Source organism: Strongylocentrotus purpuratus, unplaced genomic scaffold (genome assembly GCF_000002235.5).
Source record: "Strongylocentrotus purpuratus isolate Spur 01 unplaced genomic scaffold, Spur_5.0 spur5_scaffold_6, whole genome shotgun sequence".
Taxonomy (NCBI): domain Eukaryota; kingdom Metazoa; phylum Echinodermata; class Echinoidea; order Camarodonta; family Strongylocentrotidae; genus Strongylocentrotus; species Strongylocentrotus purpuratus.
Genome location: NW_022145612.1, coordinates 20,279,351 through 20,304,132, shown reverse-complemented (window position 1 = coordinate 20,304,132; position 24,782 = coordinate 20,279,351). Strand labels below are relative to the sequence as shown.

Sequence of the window (24,782 nt, the reverse complement as noted above, 5' to 3'; positions counted from 1 at the left end):
ATGTGATACTCAACATGATTCATATCATGCGCATATTTGTTGTTTCGAGAAATACTAGGAAAGGAAATATTAAATCTGTAACCATCTACAAGATTCATTTTGTCGGCCTCCTTGTTGTACTGCAGTTTTTAGTTATTACAAGCAATTTATGCCCAAAATGAATTTCCAAGGAAGGAAATTCTAGGAAAAAATGTATGTTTCTATCTCCAAAAAGGAAACAAAATTGTGATACATCATGCCAATTCCTGGAACGTGAAAAGGAATTTCATGTACAGGGCATAAAGCGAGCTAAAATTGATTAGTCTACCGCCAGCTTTCAATTTATTTAAATGAATTGGATTATATTCAAATTTGTTTTATTTTAAAGAACGATATTGCACTAAGTATCTGTCTGGTGAAGATGCAATTTCATGCTTCGGGATAATATCCCGAGTCTGAAAATAGCGGGTTATTTAGGAAGCTCGAGCTGATTAAGACGGGCCTAATGCATATGAATGGTACATAATGTACATGTACATGATGTAGAATATAAAGGGGACATGAATAACACAGACAGCATGACCCTACTGTCAGACTTTCCATGAAAAATGCAAGGTCTTGTGGCTTAAAGGATAAACTATACATGTCCCATTGTACAGTATGTACTGTATGTAATGTATATTTTCACACAATGGAACAAAGGAACATTCATGTGCGCATTGTTTGTATTGTCAGAGAAATCTCCTTTCACATATTGTGCAGCAAATAATATCTTGGCTTCCCAAAGTTGGTTGATATAACATATACATTAATTGATTCTATACCAGTCAGAGTCAATAAGCATTTCTTTGTGAGTCTTAAACTTGTATATACCTGTATGTATGTTACTCATGCAGCTATTGGCATACATGAATCTCTGTTTTACTTTATTTTTCAAATGCAGGCAACAGAATGCACACCTTTGCAGGGTGTTTGCAGGATGTTTGAAGGATGTTTGCAGGATGTTTGCAGGATGTTTGCAGGAGGAAAAGAGACATTTTAGTTGCAAGATACAACACTGTAACAGCAGAGAAAAGCAGGAGTAAGAACTTCCTTTGACCTTAGCTGCACAGATATTTCAAAAATGTAAAAGAATGGAAGGTACATCCAATAATGTAGGTCTATGTAGTGTTCAACCAAGGAGATTGTAAAATCTCCTTGGTTCAACATATCCAAAATCCTGATAATGATGTCTGGATCAGTGAAGCGAAGTATTTGCATCCTACATGTATTGTACATGGAGCTTGATTAACTCTGATTTCCTACAAATAAATTGACATTGCAGTTACATTTTTGTCCATTTCAGTTTTTTTTATACCTAAAATCAGCCAGTGTGTTTCTAAGAGAATTCACACAGGCAACTTCCGACTAGTGACTTGTTGAAAGATTTTTCTTTTCTGTCAGAGCTACAAAAGAATATGGCACAAAAAGAGCATAAATGAATAAAGCAAAAACTAAGCAAAACAAAGGCAAATCAAAAGTTGGAATTTACACACTTTGGTGAGAGCACACAACAAAATCAGGGAGAGAAGAAAACTTTACTAAGAGATCAATTCCCATAATTTTTTTTTCTTTAAATATGGGTTCTTTGTTGATATGCAAAATATTGGCTTTCAGCATTACTTAATGTCCTTATTTCCATAAGGACAAGGAAGTTAACTTTGAGTTAACTTCTTGTTGACTTCTGTGTGCACCCTAATATAACGTAATTGTTTTCCCTTAAGCACTCTAAACGTTAATGATTTCCCAAATAGTGTTATTTTGTTTATTTTATTATCTTGGGGGGGGGGGTGATTGTGTGTCTAAAGATTTGTCATTTTGTTTTCTTTTCTTTTTTTTTCTTCCTTTTGTTTATCGTATATTCTTTTAATTTTCTTGTCTGGTCTGTTTTTCCTTTTAATTTTTACTTCTGATTTTAATACATTCATTTCATTTTCCATTTTTATTTTATGTATTTATCTACCCTATTTATTATTATTGTTATCTTTTTATTTTTTGGAGGGGGGGGATAGTTACTTTTAAAGAAAAACAACAATTGAGGAATACAGACACCACGGCCACAAGCATGTACATATACAGGAAACAAAAAGAACAAAACACAAATCTTACCATTTCCTCATCTTCTGCCAGAACCAAATCATAGGCACTGAGAGCCACACAGAAGATGATTGCAGTCACACCCTCAAAACAGTGTATCCACTTCTTTCTCTCTGACCTCTGACCTCCAACATCAAACATTCTGCAAGATAAAATGACAAAAATGAAACGGCTTATTATAACAGTTATAAGAACATGACGGTTGTACGAAACATGCTCCTGCAACAATCACCCTACATGTATGCAGTCCATCATTCACGCTAATTGAATCTCTACCTTCAACCCTTGATCCAGCACCTTACTGTACCTTACCTTAACCCTAACTAACAACCAACTTGCCACCCTACCCCTACATCTTTGACGAAACACAGCCCGGAGCAATCATTACCAGAGCAAAAGTTGGATCACGGTAAATAGAATGGTGGTTCCTTTTCAATTGTATGGATGACATGTTAATTAAGCACTAGATATTGATATATTGAAAACAGATATCAAAGGGTAGGCTGTATTCATTTATAAAATAATGCATAAAATAGGTATAGGGCAAAGGAATGGTTCATATTAATGTATTGGTCTCATCTGACGAAAACTATATGCTGTATTCTACATGTTTTTTTAAAAAAATAGAAAAATTAACTGTGAGACACCATTAATAATCCAAAACTGTGAAAAGGGAGCAGTAGAGAAAACAGATATTTTTAAAATTCAACATGCGCTTTACTCCTGTCTTCATTATTGTCAAATTATTCATAGCCTGTATAACGCATCTTAGAAATAAAGCATTGACATTACCAATGCTTCCTTATAATTATTAGTCTCTAAAATGATGAAATATACTGTGTACATGTATATGGGAAAAACAAATAAATCACAAGTAACAGTTCCCTTGAGAATTCTTCGATTTCCTTTCAGCAATAAATGATACTACTAAAGCATGATTTACTGGGAAGGAGTCTTCTCTAATGTCTTCTATTATCATTTTTTTACTCTGAGAAAGAGAGAGTTTCACACTGCATGTGTTAGATGACATCTGCGACATGATAAATGGCTCATCCCCACATGGTGGTTATGACACCACGTGAGGCCAACTGCACTCTCGCCCCTATCATAGTCTACTATCTAGAGGGTCATATCATACTAAGGCCTCTCTAAACTCGATTACATCACAAAGGATGTACGGATATACAGGATTACATTTATGTACTAAAACAACTGCAGACTAATTTCAGGCATTGTCATAAATTTGCCTATCAACAACTTCACGAGACACAAATTAATTGCCTGGACGCATGGGGAAAAAACGTGCCATTAAAACGAAGACTAGCACTCCTGGTGTGGGTCCCTCCTACATTAGGAGGATTGGATGCTCCATGGGAATATTTATAGCTGCATCCACGCATCTATTGATGAGATTGGGGGCATGCTTCAGGTACAAGTGTAATAAAGGATTCAACGGGTAGGCTCGTCTCGGACGTGTAATTGAAAATTTAATAAATGATGATTTTTGTGAGGGGGTTGATCTTTGAAGCTTGACTGGATATTTGAACTTTTTTCATTTCTTTTAGCACTTCCTGTACTACTCTAACATTATTTGTTAAGTTGAATATGACTCGATGTCTACTGCAGAATGATTAAATCTGTTTAAAGGTTGAATAGTGGAGCTTGAAACGCACAGTTAGAATGCAGTCCAACACATGTATAGAAGCTGTGCAATCTCAATATCATACATTTGAACTATATTATCAGTCTTGTATTTCAGGTGTACCATTGGCTAATGTGGCAATTCTTATTTTCATTTTGTTTTGCTCGTTTATAATTTCACACCTGTTACTCCTAGCAATGTTTATTAAATAATCATTTATTTTTCTTCGATTACTAGCATAGACATAAGCAGTATACATGTAAGTACTTGAGAAGTTGAGAGCAATTAATTCAAATTCTCTGGATTAAAGATGGCAATGACAGTTCCTTCTTTTCATACACAGCAAGGGCATGAAGGAAGGCAGTAAATTAAAAACGGGATGCTGATCACTTCATTTGCCCACCAGCAACTCCACGCTTGGCTTTATTAAAGATAGTCTTTATTCATACTCTGGTAAGTTTGGCTCATTTGGGAGTGTTTAGGAAGGTCCACTAGAATATGCATCATGATGTCAAAACATGGAATATCTATTCATCACTTTATTTAATCACATTAGAAAAATATCACACAGATTCACAAGAACACTTTGGTTTGGTTTTGAAGTCAAAATATTACATGCACGAAAATCGGAAGTGAACACGATGACAAGAAATGTCTCTAAATGGAGACTACAGGTACGTGAGTCGGGTGACACTTGTTTCTAATAGGATACGTAACCTACAAGCATTGCGCAGTAAGGTAATGCATGACACGTCACCCTGATGGTACTGCAGATTGCCAATTGAAGGGCTTCTGCCTGGTGTAGGCTTTCCTGTACATTGACAACACCCTAAAATCTGTAACATCATATGAAATCTCTTACAGAGAATACTGTACCATGAAGTTGGTGAAAGTGTAATAATAATTTGTTAAGTTATAATTGACCTTGAGGGAATAGCAGTAATCATAGAATTTCATGCATTCAAGAGTGCAATATGGTACTAAGAATTTACCAGGGCATATTAAGAATATTTTAGCAAATATAACTAATATTAGGAATTAAAGGTTTTTAGATGTAACTTATGTCGTTATTGGAGAAGGATTTAATGTTACATTAACACATAAACCTTCTGGACTCACGCCTGTAACTAATGTACATGTTGTACAAATTGTACATGCAAAAGATGCTTTAGTATGAAGCAGCAATGCAGTATTTACATTCTTTGTTTCATCGTAGGAGGTTGATATACTCACTTGAAGTGAAGTTCCTTGAAGGTGAAATGCGTCTCTACGATACCAGTGGTCTTGACTCTTGTCCTAAGAACATCTTGTTGTGTAGGGATGTAACCAGGCGCTGACAACCGATCCAAGGCATTCAGGTAACTGAAAAATACAAGGACGAGCACAAAGACATAAAATAACAGATATCAATACATTGTATCTTCATGGCCCTTACTTCTTCTTTCTGATGAGCGAACGCAATCAACAAGCTGATTATTTTGTTACTTTTCAAAATGGGTGTCGTACATTTGCAGTAATTTGTTTTCTTGTTGAACTGATTTACTTATCTTGTTGAGGGTTTGAATCTAGCTTTAATATACCAGGTATTCAGATTAGACCATGATAAGTATACTGCAGAGTAAAGACATATTAGTAGCTAGTCACCACTCTGTTCAACCATCTACTTTTTAAAATTCAACATATTATTCTAATCTATACCAATCTAAAAACTGTCCTCTTTGTTCACAGGAGATCTTTGACGATTTGAACATTTTTTGTTGTTGAAGGATTAAGGGTTTTATTCTCATTCTTCTTCTGTCTTTCTTTTCAAAGAGTATTATCTGAGATTCAAGGATTGTCTGAAGCTTTCAAAAGCTAATTCTCTCTCCACTCCGGTGTGTTTCTTCCATTGCAACATACAATGTGGGCATGTTAAAGGTGACTGTTTTGGTGCCATGAAGCCTAATCATGGCAATATGGAAAAGCAATTTGTAGGGTCAAAACTGGTCATGCCCATCAGACATCGTGGGTGCACAAAGACAAAAAATATGAGACGACTGCCAGGCCCATGATCTTGGTTGGGTGATTTCCTCTCAATAATATACTTCTGAGTCTGACCAAGTTATGTCTTGAGTGATGATTTTTCTGTATAAAATGAACTGAGCACACCAGCAGTTGATACAAGGACACATGTATCTTTATCATATTTTCCCATCACGTATACAGTACATGTATGTAGGCTACTATTGCGAATTGCGATCTACATGTATAGATTTTATTTCCCAGGTTTTTTTTTTAATTCATCGTTCCCGAAACACTTACAGTAGTGGCAGCTCTGTTACATCTCATAACATACAGTACATTCAAAAAAGGGCATAATACTTCAAAACAAATTTGTTATTGTTGGTCCAAACATTAATATATAGTTTGTATTTGTCCATGTACTTTAGGCTGTAGCTTCTGTGGATTTATTATAAAATTATTGCATTAAATAATAAAACTGTTATATAAAACCCTGGTCACACTGTAAACAAGAATGACAACAGACTGACAAAAGAAATACATTACACTACATGTACATGCCAAAGATTTTGTTGGTTATAGACTTGGTTTGTTGTTGTGACTGGGGTACAAATTCAAGCACACATTCATATGTAGTATGCCAGTTATGCCTACAGTTATCTCTTGATTGACTTTCAGTTTCAGGGGGTGCCTTTACAGTACAGGTCTGACCAAATGTCATGAAAGCTATAATCCTGTCTATTATCTCCCATCCTACAAACCTCATGGCTGTAATCACATTACACTTGTCTCGCTAATACAATCAACAGACTGTCACTTGTGAGCATATAATCAAATTGAATAGCAGGATACAGGCAGTCATAATGCTTGGTAAGTGTCTTCAAATGTCTCTGAGCAAGGGTTGGAAGTATGTTGATGATTGAGTTAGCATACACATGATCCCATGAATCATTTTGCGCACAAAAAATGGTTGCAGAACAGCTAGATAGAATTATACCCCTTTTTTTAAACGTGGCACAACTACAACATGTACATGTACATTGTAGTTGGATTTCAAAATAAAAGAAATTTCATTAAACTTTAGATCATAATCTTATTAAATATAAAAGTGGAAAATTATATTAGGAAAATCTATTCTCCTTATAAATTAATATGTTTTAAATGGATCTTGGCTTTAACATTATTGAAAAACTAGAAATATTGTACATGTACAGTACATGTCCTGTATATGGAAATATTGAAAATTAGATACACGTACAATATTTGGTAACACTAAATGTGTGATTTCCATTTCTTTTTAAATACATATTTCAGAATTATGGTAAAAATACAGTCTAATACATGTAAATACATTTAATGTCAAGTCATCAAGCACATCTACATTTTATCAAAGGTGAAGTTACCAACAGTATAATGAACCTTGAGAGTTTCTGATACCTACATGTACACATCTACACTGTATATCTGTTTTTGTTTGAATTTTGTTTCATAAAACTGTTTAGCATATATCTTTGAAAATCAAACAGGAAGAAAGACATGTATTTTGTCCCATTGACTCTCTCTAACATTTGATATCATTATCAAAACAATGAAGCTTGTGAAACAACAGGTATCATATCAGTTTCTTTGTCTTTTCTCTCACTAGTACTTTCCCTTCAGTGTTCACCATCATGTTGACGAAAGCCATTAGTGGTTTCAGTTTCACCATCAATGTTCAGTTAATATGTGTGTAGATCTCTACTTTATTTTCCATCTGAAAATAATGATTCATGACAACAGCCTACCAGTATAAAAAATTTCTTTGGGAATTTGAAATTTCAGTGGGGAAAATGTAATTCTAGAAACGGGCGTGACAACTGTATCTACAGTGTACATGATTTCTTAAAGTAGATTGATTAAAAACAAACTTTATTTTCATTATTGCAAAGTTGAAACTTTAATTCGACAAGGTTATCAAAATTCAATGCTTGGAAACATTCGAAGAAGTGATTTTATAAATTACAAAACGCTTAAATTCAGCCCCGGCATAGCACCTGAAGAGCTCTCCGAACGCTGCTGAGATGTGTGAGATCACAGTATGGACATGACTTGCACAAGCAGACGATGTCCCATGACATCTCACACATATTCAGTGCCTGTGTTTTCATCTTCTCTTGAGTTCTTTCTCTTACTTCACTACCGTCAGGCTAAATGTATAATCTATTGCCTCACTCTAAACCCTGCGCATGGTTTTATTTTGATGACAAATGCAGCGATTCAAAAATAAAGGAATCTGTCGCTTGTAAACAAAATAAGACGCCATTGTATATTCAGCTGCACACACCGGGGTATGTTCGGCATTTCAGGAGGGAACAAATGCCGTCCTTAATACCATTCCGGGGGGTTTTCAATTTGAAAGTCTGGTTTCTTTGATTGTTAATTAACCCCTATCCTGTGTATTTACAAGCAAAAGATTTTAGTTATCAGAATCGGGTCATATCCCCTTTTGAATGGTTTGACATGCCATTACATTTATATACACTAAACTCATTATAATTTGAGAAATAATAGCTTTGCAATTATGTTCATTCTCTATGGGATGTCGTCTGCTTGGGCAGTGTTGGTCCATATAGTGACGTCATTAAAACATCGTTATTTTTCCGGCGAATCTCTCGTATATCCCAGCTGCTATGGAGGTGATTGTATTTGTATTTTTATAAATCACCCGATATGTAGTTGATCTAAAACTTGTCCGATGGCCATCTGTAAGCTTACCAGTTTCTAGTGATACATTAGTTGACATATTTGTGATCTTCTTTGAATTTCACCTTTAATTGTAAAACCTGAACAACAGATTATATTTCAATGGCTAGTATTAATAACGTTTTGTAGCTTTTAGGGTAATGCAATTTAGAAGTGACACAATGGAAATAGCTTACCAGTGATTCTGAAAGGCCTTCAGTCATTTTTGTAAATGCCTGTATATACAGAAACTTTTTTGCAGATGACATACATGTACAAACATATATCCTTATTTAGCTAAACATGTACATGTATACCTTCTAAAGTCTTTTATTTCTCTTCAATTTATGCCATTCTTGATACCATTACTACATCCAAAATGCCCAAATATAATACTCCTCCAGCAGGGAGCGTGGCCTCACATAAAACATGCATTTCACAAATCTTTTGAGGCTCAAAGTCAAACCATATTTGGTATTCTACATGTACATGAACATGTACAATACTAGTGACAGAGTGGATATCAAAAGCTTTTTTGTGTGTAATGCTTATTAAGTATCAATGTTTATTTTCTCTCTATTCATACATAAACTAAATTAATAGCAGGAATACATGCACTACTTGTTAATTCTAATTTGTATCATTTAGTATTCTTTATTGAATAGAGTGGCCTGGGAGGTGCCTTACAGGTATGAAGTGAAATCTGAACCAATTACACAAAACTTGTTGAATCATAAGATTATTAATTTATCATTTGTGTAATATTTCTAAGGTATATTGTTTAATATACTGTAATCAAACAAAACAATAATAAATTCAGAATTTGCATGAGTGCAATTATTAATATATGCAAGGCCACAGACCAAAGTTGAATCAAATTGCACTAATAAAAATTCTGAATTTGGAGGTAAACTGTCATGTATAATGACATTGCATGCAATAATTGTATAACATGAGGGTATTTGCAGCTACCAATTGACCTCCAGTGTCTAAAACAAACAAAAAGACAATCTACATGTTAAACAATGGATGCACGCTCTGCTAGTACCAGGCAAAAATATAAAATTCAAAATAAAATTGCAAGTGATTTCAATTCAGCCAAGTAGAAACCGAAAAAATTAAAAATGTAAATGTATGGGTTTTTTTTGCCTAATTATATTACAGAGTTGTAGAGTACTGTAAAGTATTGTATAATGTTCTGCTCCATGAAGTTACATTGTAGTCTACAAAAATATAGAGTGAATATGGAAGAAAGAAGTAATTTGGTCGTCAAAAACTTTTTCAAACATGAGCTGGGGAAAGTGTCAATGTAAAGATGTGCACTGAAACTGTGAAAAGATCTAGAAATTAATTATTTTACTTTGAATGACAAATTCAAATTGAGAGGGGGAAAAAGCAATAAATTTTGAGTCCTGATGATGCAGATAAAAGAGGAAGTGATGATTTTACTGATTAACAATTTTACTCTTTAACAATTTTACTCTTAACCTCACCAATTTCTCAATCTCTAAACTAAAAGCTTCCTGTTTACCCAAAATAAACTGATATTGTCAATCATTTATCAAGCATAGTCCAGGCCTTAAATTAATCGACGGCCATCGACGGCCAGGCCGTCGATGCCCCTATGACTGGCCGCGGTGCCCTCCCAAAAAAAGATAAATTCACGGCCAAAAAGGCCGTGCCCTTTTTTTCAAACTGGCCGACGTGCCTTTTTTCCAACTGGACGTGCCCTTTTTTTTTTAAATTTGCGCACATAAAACCACCAATTGCGCTTAAAACTAGACGGCAAGGCGCAAGTGTTTTCCGTGAAAATGCGCCCATAAATTATTAGAACAGAAAAAATTCACGAATCACGAACAGTTTGCCGCCCACGAGCTCTCTTCTAGCTTCGTATTTAGTGCTTTAATAAGGCGCAAGTGCCGTGAAAATGCGCCCTTTGTTATTATATAGGCAATGCGCTAGCGCACGTACGTTCATGCGATCGCATATGCATATGGTGCATGTTGTTGACGCACGCACGTACGTACGTACAAATCAAAGGCCAGGGTGCAGGATCAAGAAAACAAATCGTCAAATGGAGAAATAAACAAGCATTCAAATAGTCATTAGAGATCTGTCGAGGTTTGTTTGTAGGTCTAGTTTATTATTTTATCTCAAATAGAATTTAGAATCATCTTATTAATAAGTTAAGAACACCTACGATGTTCTCGATCGTAATTACTCTCATTTTGCCACCAGCCGACCTCGCTTCAAAAAGCTACCCCGCCAGCCTCCCAAGACGAACGTTTCGAGTCCCGGTAAAATTACGCGCTGCGAGTCTCCGAGGGTGCATCGGTTTCGCTGGCAAACTTCCAGCCCGACAGCTTCCCACCAAAAGTGGCGAGAGTGTGTGTGCGAGGAACGATTTTGGTTTCGTGAATGCACGTTACGCAACTGAGCTGAGCGTGTCATTTTCAGCTGTCGAATGTCTATAAGGACATTTTTACATCTTATTTCATTAGTTAGGCCTATCTAGACCTTTCTATACAACAGTTAAAAAGATAATTTCTTCAAATTTGCTCCTACTACCGAGAGAGTGGCGGAAGGTTTGTGTGTGAGGTGCGATTTTGATTTGGGATACCCGGCCCGGTAAACTTGCCAAGTCCTTCTGACTTTCGATGTTTGTGAAATTGACAATTTATTTATTCATTTGCTCATCAATATTTTTAGTTACTTTAGAATACTGTTTAATGTGCAAGTTTAATGTTCTTAATCAATCTTTCCTGTTCATATTGTTAAGATTAAAAAGTTATTAAATTGATCGTTCGATCTATTCACATTATGAAATTAACAACTCTCTTTGAACTTATGATTAGATAAGGGGCCTATCTGTTTTTGGAAAATTGCCCCTTGCTCTGGTAAATTCCTGTGGCAAAGGGCGACTTAAAAAAAAAATTGCCCCTTGCTCCTGGCTGCTAAATCTAAGGGTTGCGGGCCGCCGCCTTGTTTGTATGTACCGTAGACCTCTATACATTCTGTGAAGAAGCTGGTGCTAAAAGTCATGGGAAATTGATCCCACACAAGTTTCATAAAATACACATGACATCTAACAAAAGTAGAAACAATTTTTTTGGCCTCATACTCGATGCCCTTTTTGTAAAATATTTTGGCCTCGATGCCCTTTTTGTAAAAATATTTTGGCCTTGGTGCCCTTAAAAATATGAGGTACTCGAGGCCAAACTGGCCTTGCCCTAAAAATGACGAAATTTAAGGCCTGATAGTCGCACATGTACATTAAAGCTTAGAGAGGATACTTAACTCTCAGAAAGTTTGTTGGATGTGTTATTTGATTTCTATTTTGCTTCCTCATTACGTTCTGTTTCTGGTTTTGATTGCTACGCATTATACAACCCCTTCACAATATAAAAGATATTACACTTGTTAACAAGTTTTGATCCTGATTAGAAAGACTAATTAAAGTACAAGGATATGAGCTCAGTCATAACAGATTGGGAAATATGACAAAAAGATTAGATAAGAATGAGAAAAATAACTAGAGAAAACACACAAAAAACTTAAATGTTGACCATCGTTAAATGAAAACAAAGCCTAGCTTTCACTTTAGATGGGCTTCAAAACCTACATGTACTATACAAAGTTCTATAATTATTTCTAGATTGATTACAAAGCTTTATAATGTTTAGTAAAACCAGTCTTAGCGACCACCTGTCTATAACAGCCACTTATACCCCCCCCCCCCCCCCCCCCCCCGGTGAGATATCATGTACCGGTATTTAAGGACATGTGCACAATGACCACCTGCTTAAAGAGACCAGCAGCCACTCATTTTGCTTCTGCTGGCCACTGAAAAAATACTTTATCCTTTCAAGGGAGCTATTTTGAGATTTACTCAAGGAAGAATGGATTACCTCCCCCCCCCCCCCCCCTTTTTTTTTTTCTTCTTTCCTTGAGCTCTTTAACAGCTTACAAATGCTACATGTAAATCACTAACCCAGAAGTCATTGCAACTGAAAAAGATTAGTATACATTATGTACATGTACATGTTCAGTATGTACCATGTATTTCACCAGAAATTCACAGACTATGAACCTACACGTAATCCCAAGACATGCACACTGCTGTCTCTTCCTCTAGCCAATCTATCATGCAGATTAATTAAAGCTTATAAATCTACTTTAATGTGAAGGTTATTGTTGTTCCTATGTTCTGCTGGTACATGTACTGTGTAGCTACCTAGTAGCTAGTAATGTATTCAGCAAACAAACATTTTCACAGATGACTAGGACAAAGACATTGACCCCCCCCCCCTCAAGTTGCTGAATTTGCAAGAATTCACACAAGCTATGTACATGTAGTTACATGTACATACATGTTCATGTTTATTCACAATGTATGCATAGTCAGCTCATTTAAACAAAAAAACAGCTACATGTAATAATAATAATAATAATAGTAATAATTTTGTTTACCCAAAGAAACTTTATTAGCATTAATGCTGTTCTTCCCGGGGACCCTGCAATTATATTTACCCCAGCAATTGCCAGTTACCCATTTACACCTGGATGGAGAGAGGCAGATGTGGATTAATGTCTTGCCATAGGAGGTTAGTGCCAGGATGGAACTCAAACCCTCAAACCTTGGATTGAGAGACGAGTGAATGAATCACTATATCATGACACCTCCACAATGAACCACCACAATGAACCACCACACCTCCACATGCAATACTTACTATGATGCAGAATCGTTGAGTTGATACTCCCTGGACCGGCTAAAGCATGCTTGGACACCTGAGTCTGCCCATAACCGCTTCATAACCGCTGCTAGTTCAGTGCTGAGTTCACCTTCTTCTGCCTGCCCAGCCAGGGCAAATAATTGCCTTGCATCATCCTACAAGAAAACAAGAAAATTATACCAGTTAAGAAAAAGGAATAAATGAAAATTGAATAAAACACTATACATTACAATGACAATCCTGTTCAACATCAAACTTGTATTAAAACACATACTGTAACACATACAAATAAAATACACTGTCAAAAGCATAATATTTCTACATGTACATGTACAAAATGTAAAGAAAATTAGTCCATCTCATCAAAAACGGGGGCATCTTTTATAAAGTCACAAAAAAAAAAAGTAAATACAATGTACAATGTCAGTTTCCAAACCAGTTATTTCAGTTCATACAAAAGGGCTATTCAATTGAACAAAACAAACAAAAAATCCATCCATAAAACCAACTCTCTCATTGTGTGGTGTCTGAGGCCAACAGGGGCTGAAAACTATTAAACACTCCAATATACAAAGAGATTGCATTTCAACTATTCAAATTCATTGTTAATCATGGAAGATGTAGGTTAACATGTACATGTATAGAACTTGTTGGAAAAAGCAAACCGTTAAGGCAAACAAATGTCATTCTTACATGTACAGTACATGTACATACAGTAAATACATACACTGTACATGTACAAATAGTCAAATACATATGAACAGCACATAGATAAAGGCAAAAATACTGATCTGTCACCTGTATTAAGTGTATTTATAGTATAATTGTTGCAATTATGTAAAAGGGCAATCTCGAGGTAGTAGATTATAAGCCACAGGAAGTTTTACTATGTTCAGAGTATGTTTATTTGCTTGAAATAAATAGCAAAATTTACATGTACTGTACATTACATGTACATGTTGTAATTAGAAAAACAAAACCCTTTAAATATATTCCCTTTGGGTAAGTCATACAAATCAAGTCATACATGTAGGACAACTAATGGATACATAAACATCTACTTGTAAATGTACACGTGACATTGTATCCAATAGCCCATCCCTTCGTCATATCATGGACCTACTTCTTAGTAGGTCCATGGCTATATCAACTTCAAGGCAAACTTGGGGTGCGTTTAATCGACACTTTTTCACCCTAGAATCACGGTTTCTAAAGACGTTTAGTTTAAAACGCAATGCGTTCAAGCGATTTTTTCGTCGGTCGTAAAAATAAACGTCTTTGAAAACACAAACATGAAACGCTGAAAAAGATGCGTTTTGAATCATGATTCTGCAGAATCACGGTCGCTAAAATTCGATTGAACGGACGGAGTTTTCAATCATGATTGTATGACGGAGCCTGTTCCGGTTTGGGCAAAAACCGCGCGCCTGCTTTTCATGCAATTTGCGTTTACTATACCATGCTCTTTATTGTGGCCTGTTCCGTTATGTATACCTTGTTTTCCTTCTATCTTTTTCTCTTTCTGTCTTTCCTTATGTTATTCTTTGTTTCTTCCTTCTATTCTTATGTTATTCTTTGTTTTTTTCTTCTATCAACTTCTCTTATGTTATTCTTTGTTTTTATAATTCTATCACTTTCTCGTTTGTTATTCTTTGTTTCTTCTTTCTATTTTTAATGTTAATCTTTGTTCTTTTCCTTCTCTCAGCCTTTCTTATGTAATTCTTTGTTTTTATAATTCTATCACTTTCTCGTTTGTTATTCTTTGTTTCTTCTTTCTATTCTTATGTTAATCTTTGGTTTTCCCTTCACTCACTTCTCTTATGTTATTCTTTGTTTTAATCATTCTATCACTTTCTCTTTCTGTCTTTCCTTATGTTATTCTTTGTTTCTTCCTTGTATCACATTCTCTTTTTGTCTTTCATTATGTTATTCTTTGTTTCTTCCTTTTATTCTTATGTTATTCTTTGTTTTTTCCTTCTATCACCTTCTCTTATGTTATTCTTTGTTGTTATAATTCTGTCACTTTCTCTTATGTTATTCCTTGTTTCAATCATTCTATCACTTTCTCTTTCTGTCTTTCCTTATGTTATTCTTTGTTTCTTCCTTTTATTCTTATGTTATTCTTTGTTTTTTTCCTTCTATCACCTTCTCTTATGTTATTCTTTGTTGTTATAATTCTGTCACTTTCTCTTATGTTATTCTTTGTTTCAATCATTCTATCACTTTCTCTTTCTGTCTTTCCTTATGTTATTCTTTGTTTCTTCCTTGTATCACATTCTCTTTTTGTCTTTCATTATGTTATTCTTTGTTTCTTCCTTTTATTCTTATGTTATTCTTTGTTTTTTTCCTTCTATCACCTTCTCTTTTGTTATTCTTTGTTGTTATAATTCTATCACTTTCTCTTATGTTATTCTTTGTTTCAATCATTCTATCACTTTCTCTTTCTGTCTTTCCTTATGTTATTCTTTGTTTCTTCCTTCTATTCTTATGTTATTCTTTTTTTTTTCTTCTATCACCTTCTCTTATTTTATTCTTTATTTTTATAATTCTATCACTTTCTCTTTTGTTATTCTTTGTTTCTTCCTTCTATTCTTATGTTAATCTTTGTTCTTTTCCTTCTCTCAGCCTTTCTTATGTAATTCTTTGTTTTTAATAACTCTATCACTTTCTCTTTCCGTCTTTCCTTATGTTATCTTAGTTTCTTCCTTGTATCACTTTCTCTTTTTGTCTTTCATAATGTTATTCTTTGTTTTTATAATTATTCTATCACTTTCTCTTTTGTTATTGTTTGTTTTAAGCATTCTATCACTTTCTCTTTCTGCCTTTCCTTATGTCATTCTTGTTTCTTCCTTATATCACATTCTCTTACGTTATTCTTTGTTTTAATAACTCTATCACTTTCTCTTTCTGTCTTTCCTTATGTTATTTTTTGTTTCTTCCTTCCATCACCTTCTCATTCTTTGTTTTATTATTGCGATCTATGCTCAAAACAGCAGTCGACAGTCGGCCGTAAACAATTCCAAAAAGCGCGCGCCGAAGTTGACCTTTACTTCCTGGGTCAAACTTTAGTGTGATCCGCAGTGGCTGGGCTCGAAATGAGCTAGAATCAGCGTTGATAAAAAAAATCGCTTGAACGCTAACCGCAGTGACCTTGTTGTTTGTAATGGCGTTTTGATTTGTGATTCATGTTTGTGATTCTAGCTTCGAAAATTCGATTGAACGCACCCTTGGACTCTGATCCACAAAACAGTTAATTATCTTTTCTTGCTTTGCTCTATCAACTAGTCTTCCCTAAATCAATGTTTATACTTCCAGCTAAGAACAAAGAAGTCAGGGCAAGAATTCCTCCTGGTCTGTATAAAAACCAGTTAGTTATCTATAAAACTTACACGTACATGTACATGTACAAAGCATTAAGGAAATGGACTATACTATGTAAGCACATACACGCTACAGTACAAGTCTACAAGTGTAATGGCTTTAATAAAAACAAGATTGGTTTAATTTGGTTGCCTCTTTATTTTCTATGGTGCACTTTATGCAGCACACATAAGTAAAGCCGAAAGATAACTAAAATTTGCCTGACTTTAATACACACATTGTAATGCACACATACATGTATGTACATGTACATGTCCAGAGCTTTCTTCTTTCTGTTTATGAAACTTTACAAGAGTAGTACAACTCCATCCCTCTGATATACCTTTTATTTGTACTTAATTTGTTGAGTGAAAATAAAATATCATCATGCTTTTTATCTTTGTATTTATAAGAACATTAAGGTAGTAATGTACATGTACTACCATCAGTATCCTCACGAGTTCCCCCCAACTCGCTTTGCAATTTCAAATGCAGTATCATGGACATATTGAGTTAAAAATAAAATGGCGAGGAGTCCATGCCTGCATATTGGATTCACCCGGCATGAATTTGCATGCATGAGTACGTAGATTCTTCTCTAATTGCACCTTGGCTACATGTAGCGCTGCATCGACAAACCGTCTGTGCATTAAGCAGATGAACTTGATCCTATCCCCTCTCCTTTCAATTTCACACAATTTGCATCAGTCGGGACATTTTCCAAGCACCGTCAAAGCTATTCCATGTTACTCAGACTCTCTGAGATTTACCACACAACCCTTTCTACATACTTGAGGTATAATGCTTGGGATAAAGCAAAGACACAGTGTACATGTAAGAAAAAGAATAATTCAGTATTCAATTATTCAGAATTATAAACCAACCATGTACGTGTAATATTCATTTTTGCTTTAATTTGAAAGTCTTTGAAAATGTGCAGTGCAGTCTTTGAAAATGTGCAGTGCACTCTTTGCACCCCACTCAAAACACTTATACAGTAATTGTGCACACATGCATGTACAATGTACTATACATGTAGGCCTACTATATTTAGTTACCGGGTACATTTATTTGTTCAGGCTCCCTCAAAAACTACCTGAATAAGATCTGCTAAATTAATAATCTTAAGTCAATTTGCTGATCAACTTATTTCTGCCAACTAGTTCAGTTTTCTCCCATTTTATTTTCTTTCTTATAAATTACTTACAGTACATGTATAAGATTTGCTATATAATGCAAACTACAGTATTCTGTATGTAGATGACCAGGAAGTGCACTTTATACTCCCAGGAAATGTGGCCTACTATCAGCATAACTATTGCGTTGGTTAGTATCAGTCTATATAAGGTCTGCCCTCTTGTACTACAGAAAGGCATGGACTATATCAGTACATGTGTTTCTCTTAATAATTAATATTTTCAACAGAAGGAAACCTCACAATGTGTGTTCCAAATATGTTCTTACATCGATCAATCACTGCAATTCATACATGTGAACTTAGACATTTCAATACAAAAACAAAGGCCTTGCATTATAATATTAATATTAGTTGTCATTACTCATCATCAATCCACACAGTATGTCATCAGTCACATTTGAAAATGGACTCACCATCTGTGGTTCCTGGTCAACAACAAAAATTGGATGTATATGATTTGTTGTTTATAGGACACTGTATGCATGTGTGCAGTAGGTAAATACATGTAGTACAGAGTTATTTATTAGAATGTAGAACAAGCAAACTCCATTGTACATGTATAGATATAAAATTATGCTTCGTCACAGGTTTATATTGTGAGAGAAGACAACATGTCATGTACATTTACTGTAGGTACCCCAATAGTCTTGCATCCCTACATGTACATCTTCAAAAAGATAGGGTACAGTATCCATTTTCTTGGAACACAATCTGGGACTAGAGAAGCTTCAGAAAATTTAGAACAATTTCATTTTTGGCCCAAAATTTAAACTTATCAAGGTAATTTGAAGATATTCTCATGCATGAAACTTGTACATTTGGATCTCTTTTATTAACCAATTATCCTAAATCTAATCTACCTAACATGGAAACACTATAAAATGGTCTAAAGACTACCATTCAATCAACAATTGATCATATATCAGGACTGCCAGTACTGTATTCAATTATTTTGACCAATAAATCTATCTGGTACAGTGTACATACATGTTCTATACAATGCTTGGTTTAATATAATAATCAAATATAATGTTTATATAATTTGGTAGACCTACATATATATGTACAGGTGTACATGTACTTTCAAGCAATTGATTACAAAGGATTTCTTAAAATAGTCGAGATCACTATAACAAGCAGTTGTGACAAAGCAAAATCAATGTAATTTGACTGCACTAATGACTTCTAAAACAAAACAGAAAGCACGGCACATTACCAATGCCTTGTACTTCATGGAAAACTCATTATACAGGTAATATTATTCTTATGAAAACACCCAATACATTATGATGGGTAGAGAGAGCCCAGGTACATGTAGCCTTGTTGGGATTCTGGTTGAAACAGGATATCCTGACAATGCCCGCTCTTCCTGATACCTACTGTTTCTGTCTCTAGTCTGACAATATACATGTACATGTAGCATTAATAAATGGTCTGGTCATCGTCAAGAGAGCGATTTTTTAGGCATTAACATGTACATGTAGTCAATCGCTGGTACATTTTATTAATGTTGTATTGCTCAAAGAAAACAACTTATTCACCAAAGCCATGAGATTGGCTCACAGTGTGTACATGAACATCGGGTAGTGCAAACTCCAATTGCAACTATTTTTTTTTATCAGGATCAACATAGGGTTTCCTGTATATTCCATTAAATAGTGTTAATGGAGTCGATGGAGAGCTATTATTGTACATTGCCCCACCCCACAAAAAACACAACATGTATTACATAGAAAGAATGTATATAAATGTACCATCACTTGCACGTTCAAAATTCCAAGAAGAATGACATAATGCAAGTAATCGATTGAACGGGGCGACATTGGATGATAGCTCCATCGAAAAGATGTCTGTGTATCATGATAGAGACATACATGTAGGATAACACAATGCAGTCTCATCAGGGGCTGCAGCTGTGATGAGGAATGGCCATGGTGTTATTGGATTGCTATCAATGGCATACTCGTCCTGCCTCATTACCTCACCGACATCTCAGCTTCAGAAAGGGGCATCAAGCCCGCCCGCCCGCCAGCCAGCTGCCTGCTTCACTCCAGACAGGCAAGGCAAGGCAGGCCATTGGAAAAAAAATTGAATTTCATTACTTCCTTGAAATCCATCTCATGGATGTGATACCATGTGAGCGGACAAATTGCTCAGTTTCCTAGGTCAAGGTGACAAAATGACCAAAGGAATAACAGAATAAATGCAGTTACATGTACATGTATGTTTACAGTAATTACTAATTTCCAGGGGACTATCAAAAAAAACAAATTTATGTACTTTTAAGATACATGTACAATGTACATGTAATACAACTGAAGCAGACATGTACATGTATTGTACATATTCAAGAACTTATGAAAAGTGCGCTCAAACAATTCTGAGAAAAGGTTCCCCAAAATAAATGTGAATTTGGAGGACTGAGGACTTTTTTGCTAATAAAGTTGCTTTATAAAAGTTAAGTCTGCATGTACATGTACGTGTACCTGTACATGTATGTGATAAAGCATTGTGCCATGTGATTATTTTCTTCTTAATGTAAATGAACTCTATGAACATGTAGCAGTCCTCTATTTTGTGGTTTAATCGTATGCTAATTAATGGTCCCACGCCAATTGAATGACATACATGTAAGTGGTCTGAATCACTTTCAATTTCCATTAACAATATCACATTACACATGACTTGGCAGCAGCACTGTTTTGTCCCAAAATAAAACAAATGTGGAAAGAAGCCATATCTGTAATTATATAAATGTGGGGGACTACAGTACATGTACTGTCCCATGGTGTGCGAATACAAGATTGGGATTAAAATAAAGAAAAATCTAATAAGTGAAAGCATGGTGTGTTGTCCATGTACATGTATGTACGACTAGTCCAATCTTAAGTCAAATGGTTACTTTGTCATTTTTAGTGCATGTGTGCATGGCTCAGATCAAGGGTACCCTTAGATTGAACACAGGGAAATTGTTTAATTATCCAAAACCATGAGACCCAGACACAAATTAGCATTTTTATATTAGAAAGTACCATTGGGGGAAGCTCCAAACATGGTTTCAGCTTCATTGAGTTCAAATTCAAGATTGTAGAGCAATTTTATGATGTAAAAAGGCCTATTTTCAGCACTTTTAATGTTACATTCAAAACATGCACTAATTGGTTACCAGATTTTTTACTAATGGGATGCAAAACTTATGATTTTTTTTTATCTTGATGTAGAATCTATGTAATAATTAACATTTCTGTTGAGTTAATTCCTATTATTTTACTTTCTTATTCTATTTACATGTGATACAAGTTTTGTGATATGTACATAACTTTGGTGTCCTGCAAATTTCAAACCTTACTAACTGAAGAATGGTGTATAAATAATTGATTTATTTACAAGCTTGCAATGTTATAATGTTTAGTTTCACTTTATCTTTGATTTCCAATCAGATCATCTCATTCTGGGTCATGGTTTTAAAAATATTTAGATGTCTGTAAATGGAAAATGTTTGGTGTCCTGCAGTTATGTACAAACCAGTGCACCAGAATCTATACAAAAACATATTGTATACTTTCAAAATGACAATGTAATGGTGTATATAGGTGAATGAAGAGCACTGATAACATTGGATTCCGCATTTTAGCTTGTATGTGTTATTTAATCAACAATGAATGTGGACACCGAGTTATGTACGTGACAGTTATGTACGTATTCCATGTTTTGTTTTTCCAATAAGACCACCTATATTTAGTTATTTGTCATGGTAATTTAGTAAAAAATGTATAAGACATGTACACACATCTGATTTGGTGAGAAGAATATTACAAAATATTGCAGTTTGAACTTTTTCATGTCATGTACATAACTAAGACACCATTATGAAAAGACACCGAGTTATGTACGTTACTACCAATCAAAAATTTGAAATAATTATCATAAATAAATTTATTTATTCCATACAGCATGAATTGCACCCTTCTGTATTTTCATTTAAACAAACATTTATTGAATTTAAGGAACAAGAAGTTAAATATTATTTGAATGTAGAACTACTTACTTTTGGTGTCCACAGTTATGTACGATTACATGTAAGTACAGAAATCTTACATTTCAGTAGTTTACAAACTATTTACACATTGCAAATTATGTTTCATTCAGGAAACACATCATTCCTTCAATTGAAGTCGTTATTAGACTAATGCAAAACCATATCTGACAATAAGGCAAAGAGAAAGCATGTAGAGAATAAGATGTACTGTACATAACTCGGTGTCCACATTTGTTTTGGCCATATTCTAATAACTAAATTGAAAAAAAATTGATATGGCAAGGGTTTTAAGTTTTGTTTACAGTATGTTTTAACATCTAATGTACTTTGTCAGAAAAATTAAAATTATAAGGGAAATATCAGCATGAAGTGGACACCGAGTTATGTACGTAACATTTTTGATGATGTGATATTTAGCTACTGATTGCAACTTAACGGCGATTTGTTAAGGTCTGATTTTTTAGCTATATGTTGCATAATGTTTGCAGATTACAAAAATAATGTTGCCACAGTCTATAATTGACTTTTAAAATTCACCTTATATGTAACACTTAGGTGCCCTTGATCAGAGCCCTGCACATGTACATTGCAAATATTTTCTGGTTTTACTACAGTATCTCTTCAAATGACGGAATTTAAACAAAAATGATTTAAAAGGTCACAAACCCCATGTAATATCATTAAAAAAGTAATACCCCCACCAAGAAAAAAATACAGGGATAAAAGCAGAGAACATTTAAATTAGAAATAAAGGAATGAGAAAATAAATTCTGAGGTAAAATCACAAGTGAATCTAGCTTGAATGCAAATGGATCAATTTCACAGTTGAGCCGTGTTCTATGGAGACAAACCCTGCAGGAGAGCTGTAATTTATGCCACTTAAAGACTGAAATCAAAACCTCTTTCTCCTCTCACTGGATATTCCAAGCGCATCCTCTTGGAATAGAGAAGAGTCTACTCTGCTCGGCTGCTGAACAATCACTAACAACACCCTATATGTATGCACAACGAGATACACCTCATGGTACAAATAGAATATTCTAAGGAAATTACATTGTAACTACCAAATGGATTTTGTTCTTTGTAAATCACTGTATTCCGAAAAGAGGTAAAACATGCATCAAATAAATTGTCTGAACTAATCTGTTCTCAGGACAAGTGTACATGTACATGCACACCGCTGGGCAAAGGTAGTGAACATTATGGTAAAAAGAAAAACAAACAAACAAATCAAAACATAACACAACACAAAACAAAAAATAACACAAAAAACGAATGTGAGGAAAATAAAAATATCTCTTGTCCACAGAACGTTTTCTATGAAATAAAATAAAAAGACATAAAAAGGATTCCTGTGAACAAAGAAGTAACTTTTACAATAGCGATATTTCATAGGACCAATTTTTTGTTACATCCATGTGAAACTCGAATCATAAAACAATATGATGTTTATGTATTTTCAGCTGAAACCTTATTTTTATGATGTAAAGTGAACAAGAACGTGAACAGTAATGTTTGAATCACATTCTTTTTCACTAACATGAAATATCAGATTACTACTTACTGCTCTTTCTGTGTCTCCGAAGTCAATCTTGAGTGAACCCATAGCTCTGATGATGGCTATCATGGATTGAATTGTGTTACTGTATACCACGGGTTTATACTGCCTACAATCTTCTTCAGAGTACCCTTCTTCATGTATAATCCTAGAAGAAAAAGAGGAAAGTAATATACAAGAATAAGTGACATTTAGAAGAAACAAAGAAGAATTAGAGGTTATAAAACAAGGAAAAAATGTAGCATTACAATACATGTACTTTATCAATGCTGTAAATCAGGGAATAATTTTCCTCAAATTTTTTGATTAGCAATTTCAGCCGATGGATAAATATTTCAAATGAAATTCTGTACATTTCTATGGAAGAAAACTGCTACACAAAAGATATTTTGTATAGCAGTCATGCAAAAATGCATAGCAAATTGCGATGCGATACCAGGAAAATTATTCCCTGCTGTAAATACCTATGATATGAAACACTCCTTTGAACAAATTCTTAACAAATCTGCATCTACATCAGGCAGGCTAATGATTTGTCCAAATAAAGAGACAACAGGTTTCAACATTTTCCAGCATATCGCTTGCCCAAGTTGATGCCCAAATATAGGAAAATGATGTGATTTTTTTTTTTAAATACAAGAATTACATGTACAGTACACTGTACTATTATTTTTTCTCCGTGCTGTCTAATGTACAATGAGTGCATTACAACATCTCCTGTAGTCATTAGCAACCATCATGAAGATACAGTACATGTACATCGTGATGCATAATTGGCATATAATCAAGCCATGGAGAGTACCATTATGAACCTATGGAGAGTAGCAATTATGTAGCCCAAGGGATGAGTGGACTACACAATGAAAGTGAAGCGAGTCTTCATCCGCTTTCCACACAATCTAATGAGCTAAACGACAAGTACATGTACATGTACATGTGTTTTTGATTTCTTGTATTCTTTCTTTATGTCTTTTCAAGGAGTATTGAATATGCACTTTTGAGTTTTGATAGATAACAACTTTGCACATTGTTAAGTTGAAGAGTGGCAATATTTTCTGACATGTACATGTACATGTACAATACTACAGTTGTAGGTACAAGTGTTATAAAAACCCTATGAACAATATTTGTAAAAAAAACTTTTTGAATTACCCATACAATATTTCACTATTAGACAAACAAAGATCATAATACTGTGTGTAATCTTTAATTCAGAGCATGTGATTGATTGCAAAGAATATCTGTCACTCCAAAACATCTTATTCAGATGAGATTTTCATTGACAATGCAGAAACAAATGCCGGAGTGAAAATAAAAAGACAGGTGTGATATCCAATGACAATATGCATTGCTGTCTTCTGAATCAATTATATGGACTGATTTTATTAAAGCCACAAACCTATGACAAATAC

At 34.5% G+C, this 24,782-nt stretch overlaps 1 protein-coding gene across 1 annotated transcript in view; it reads right to left on the bottom strand.

The window, feature by feature from the left end:
* The window catches only part of LOC414054 (guanine nucleotide-binding protein G(i) alpha subunit), a gene marked incomplete at its 5' end in the record, with an annotated part of 39,251 nt that extends 15,731 nt beyond the window's left edge, over positions 1-23,520 (bottom strand). Inside the window, 4 exon segments of the mRNA NM_001001475.1 lie at positions 2,128-2,257; positions 4,991-5,119; positions 13,213-13,370; positions 23,377-23,520. Coding sequence (NP_001001475.1) covers positions 2,128-2,257; positions 4,991-5,119; positions 13,213-13,370; positions 23,377-23,520 — 561 coding nt within the window.
* Positions 23,521-24,782: the final 1,262 nt, after the last annotated feature.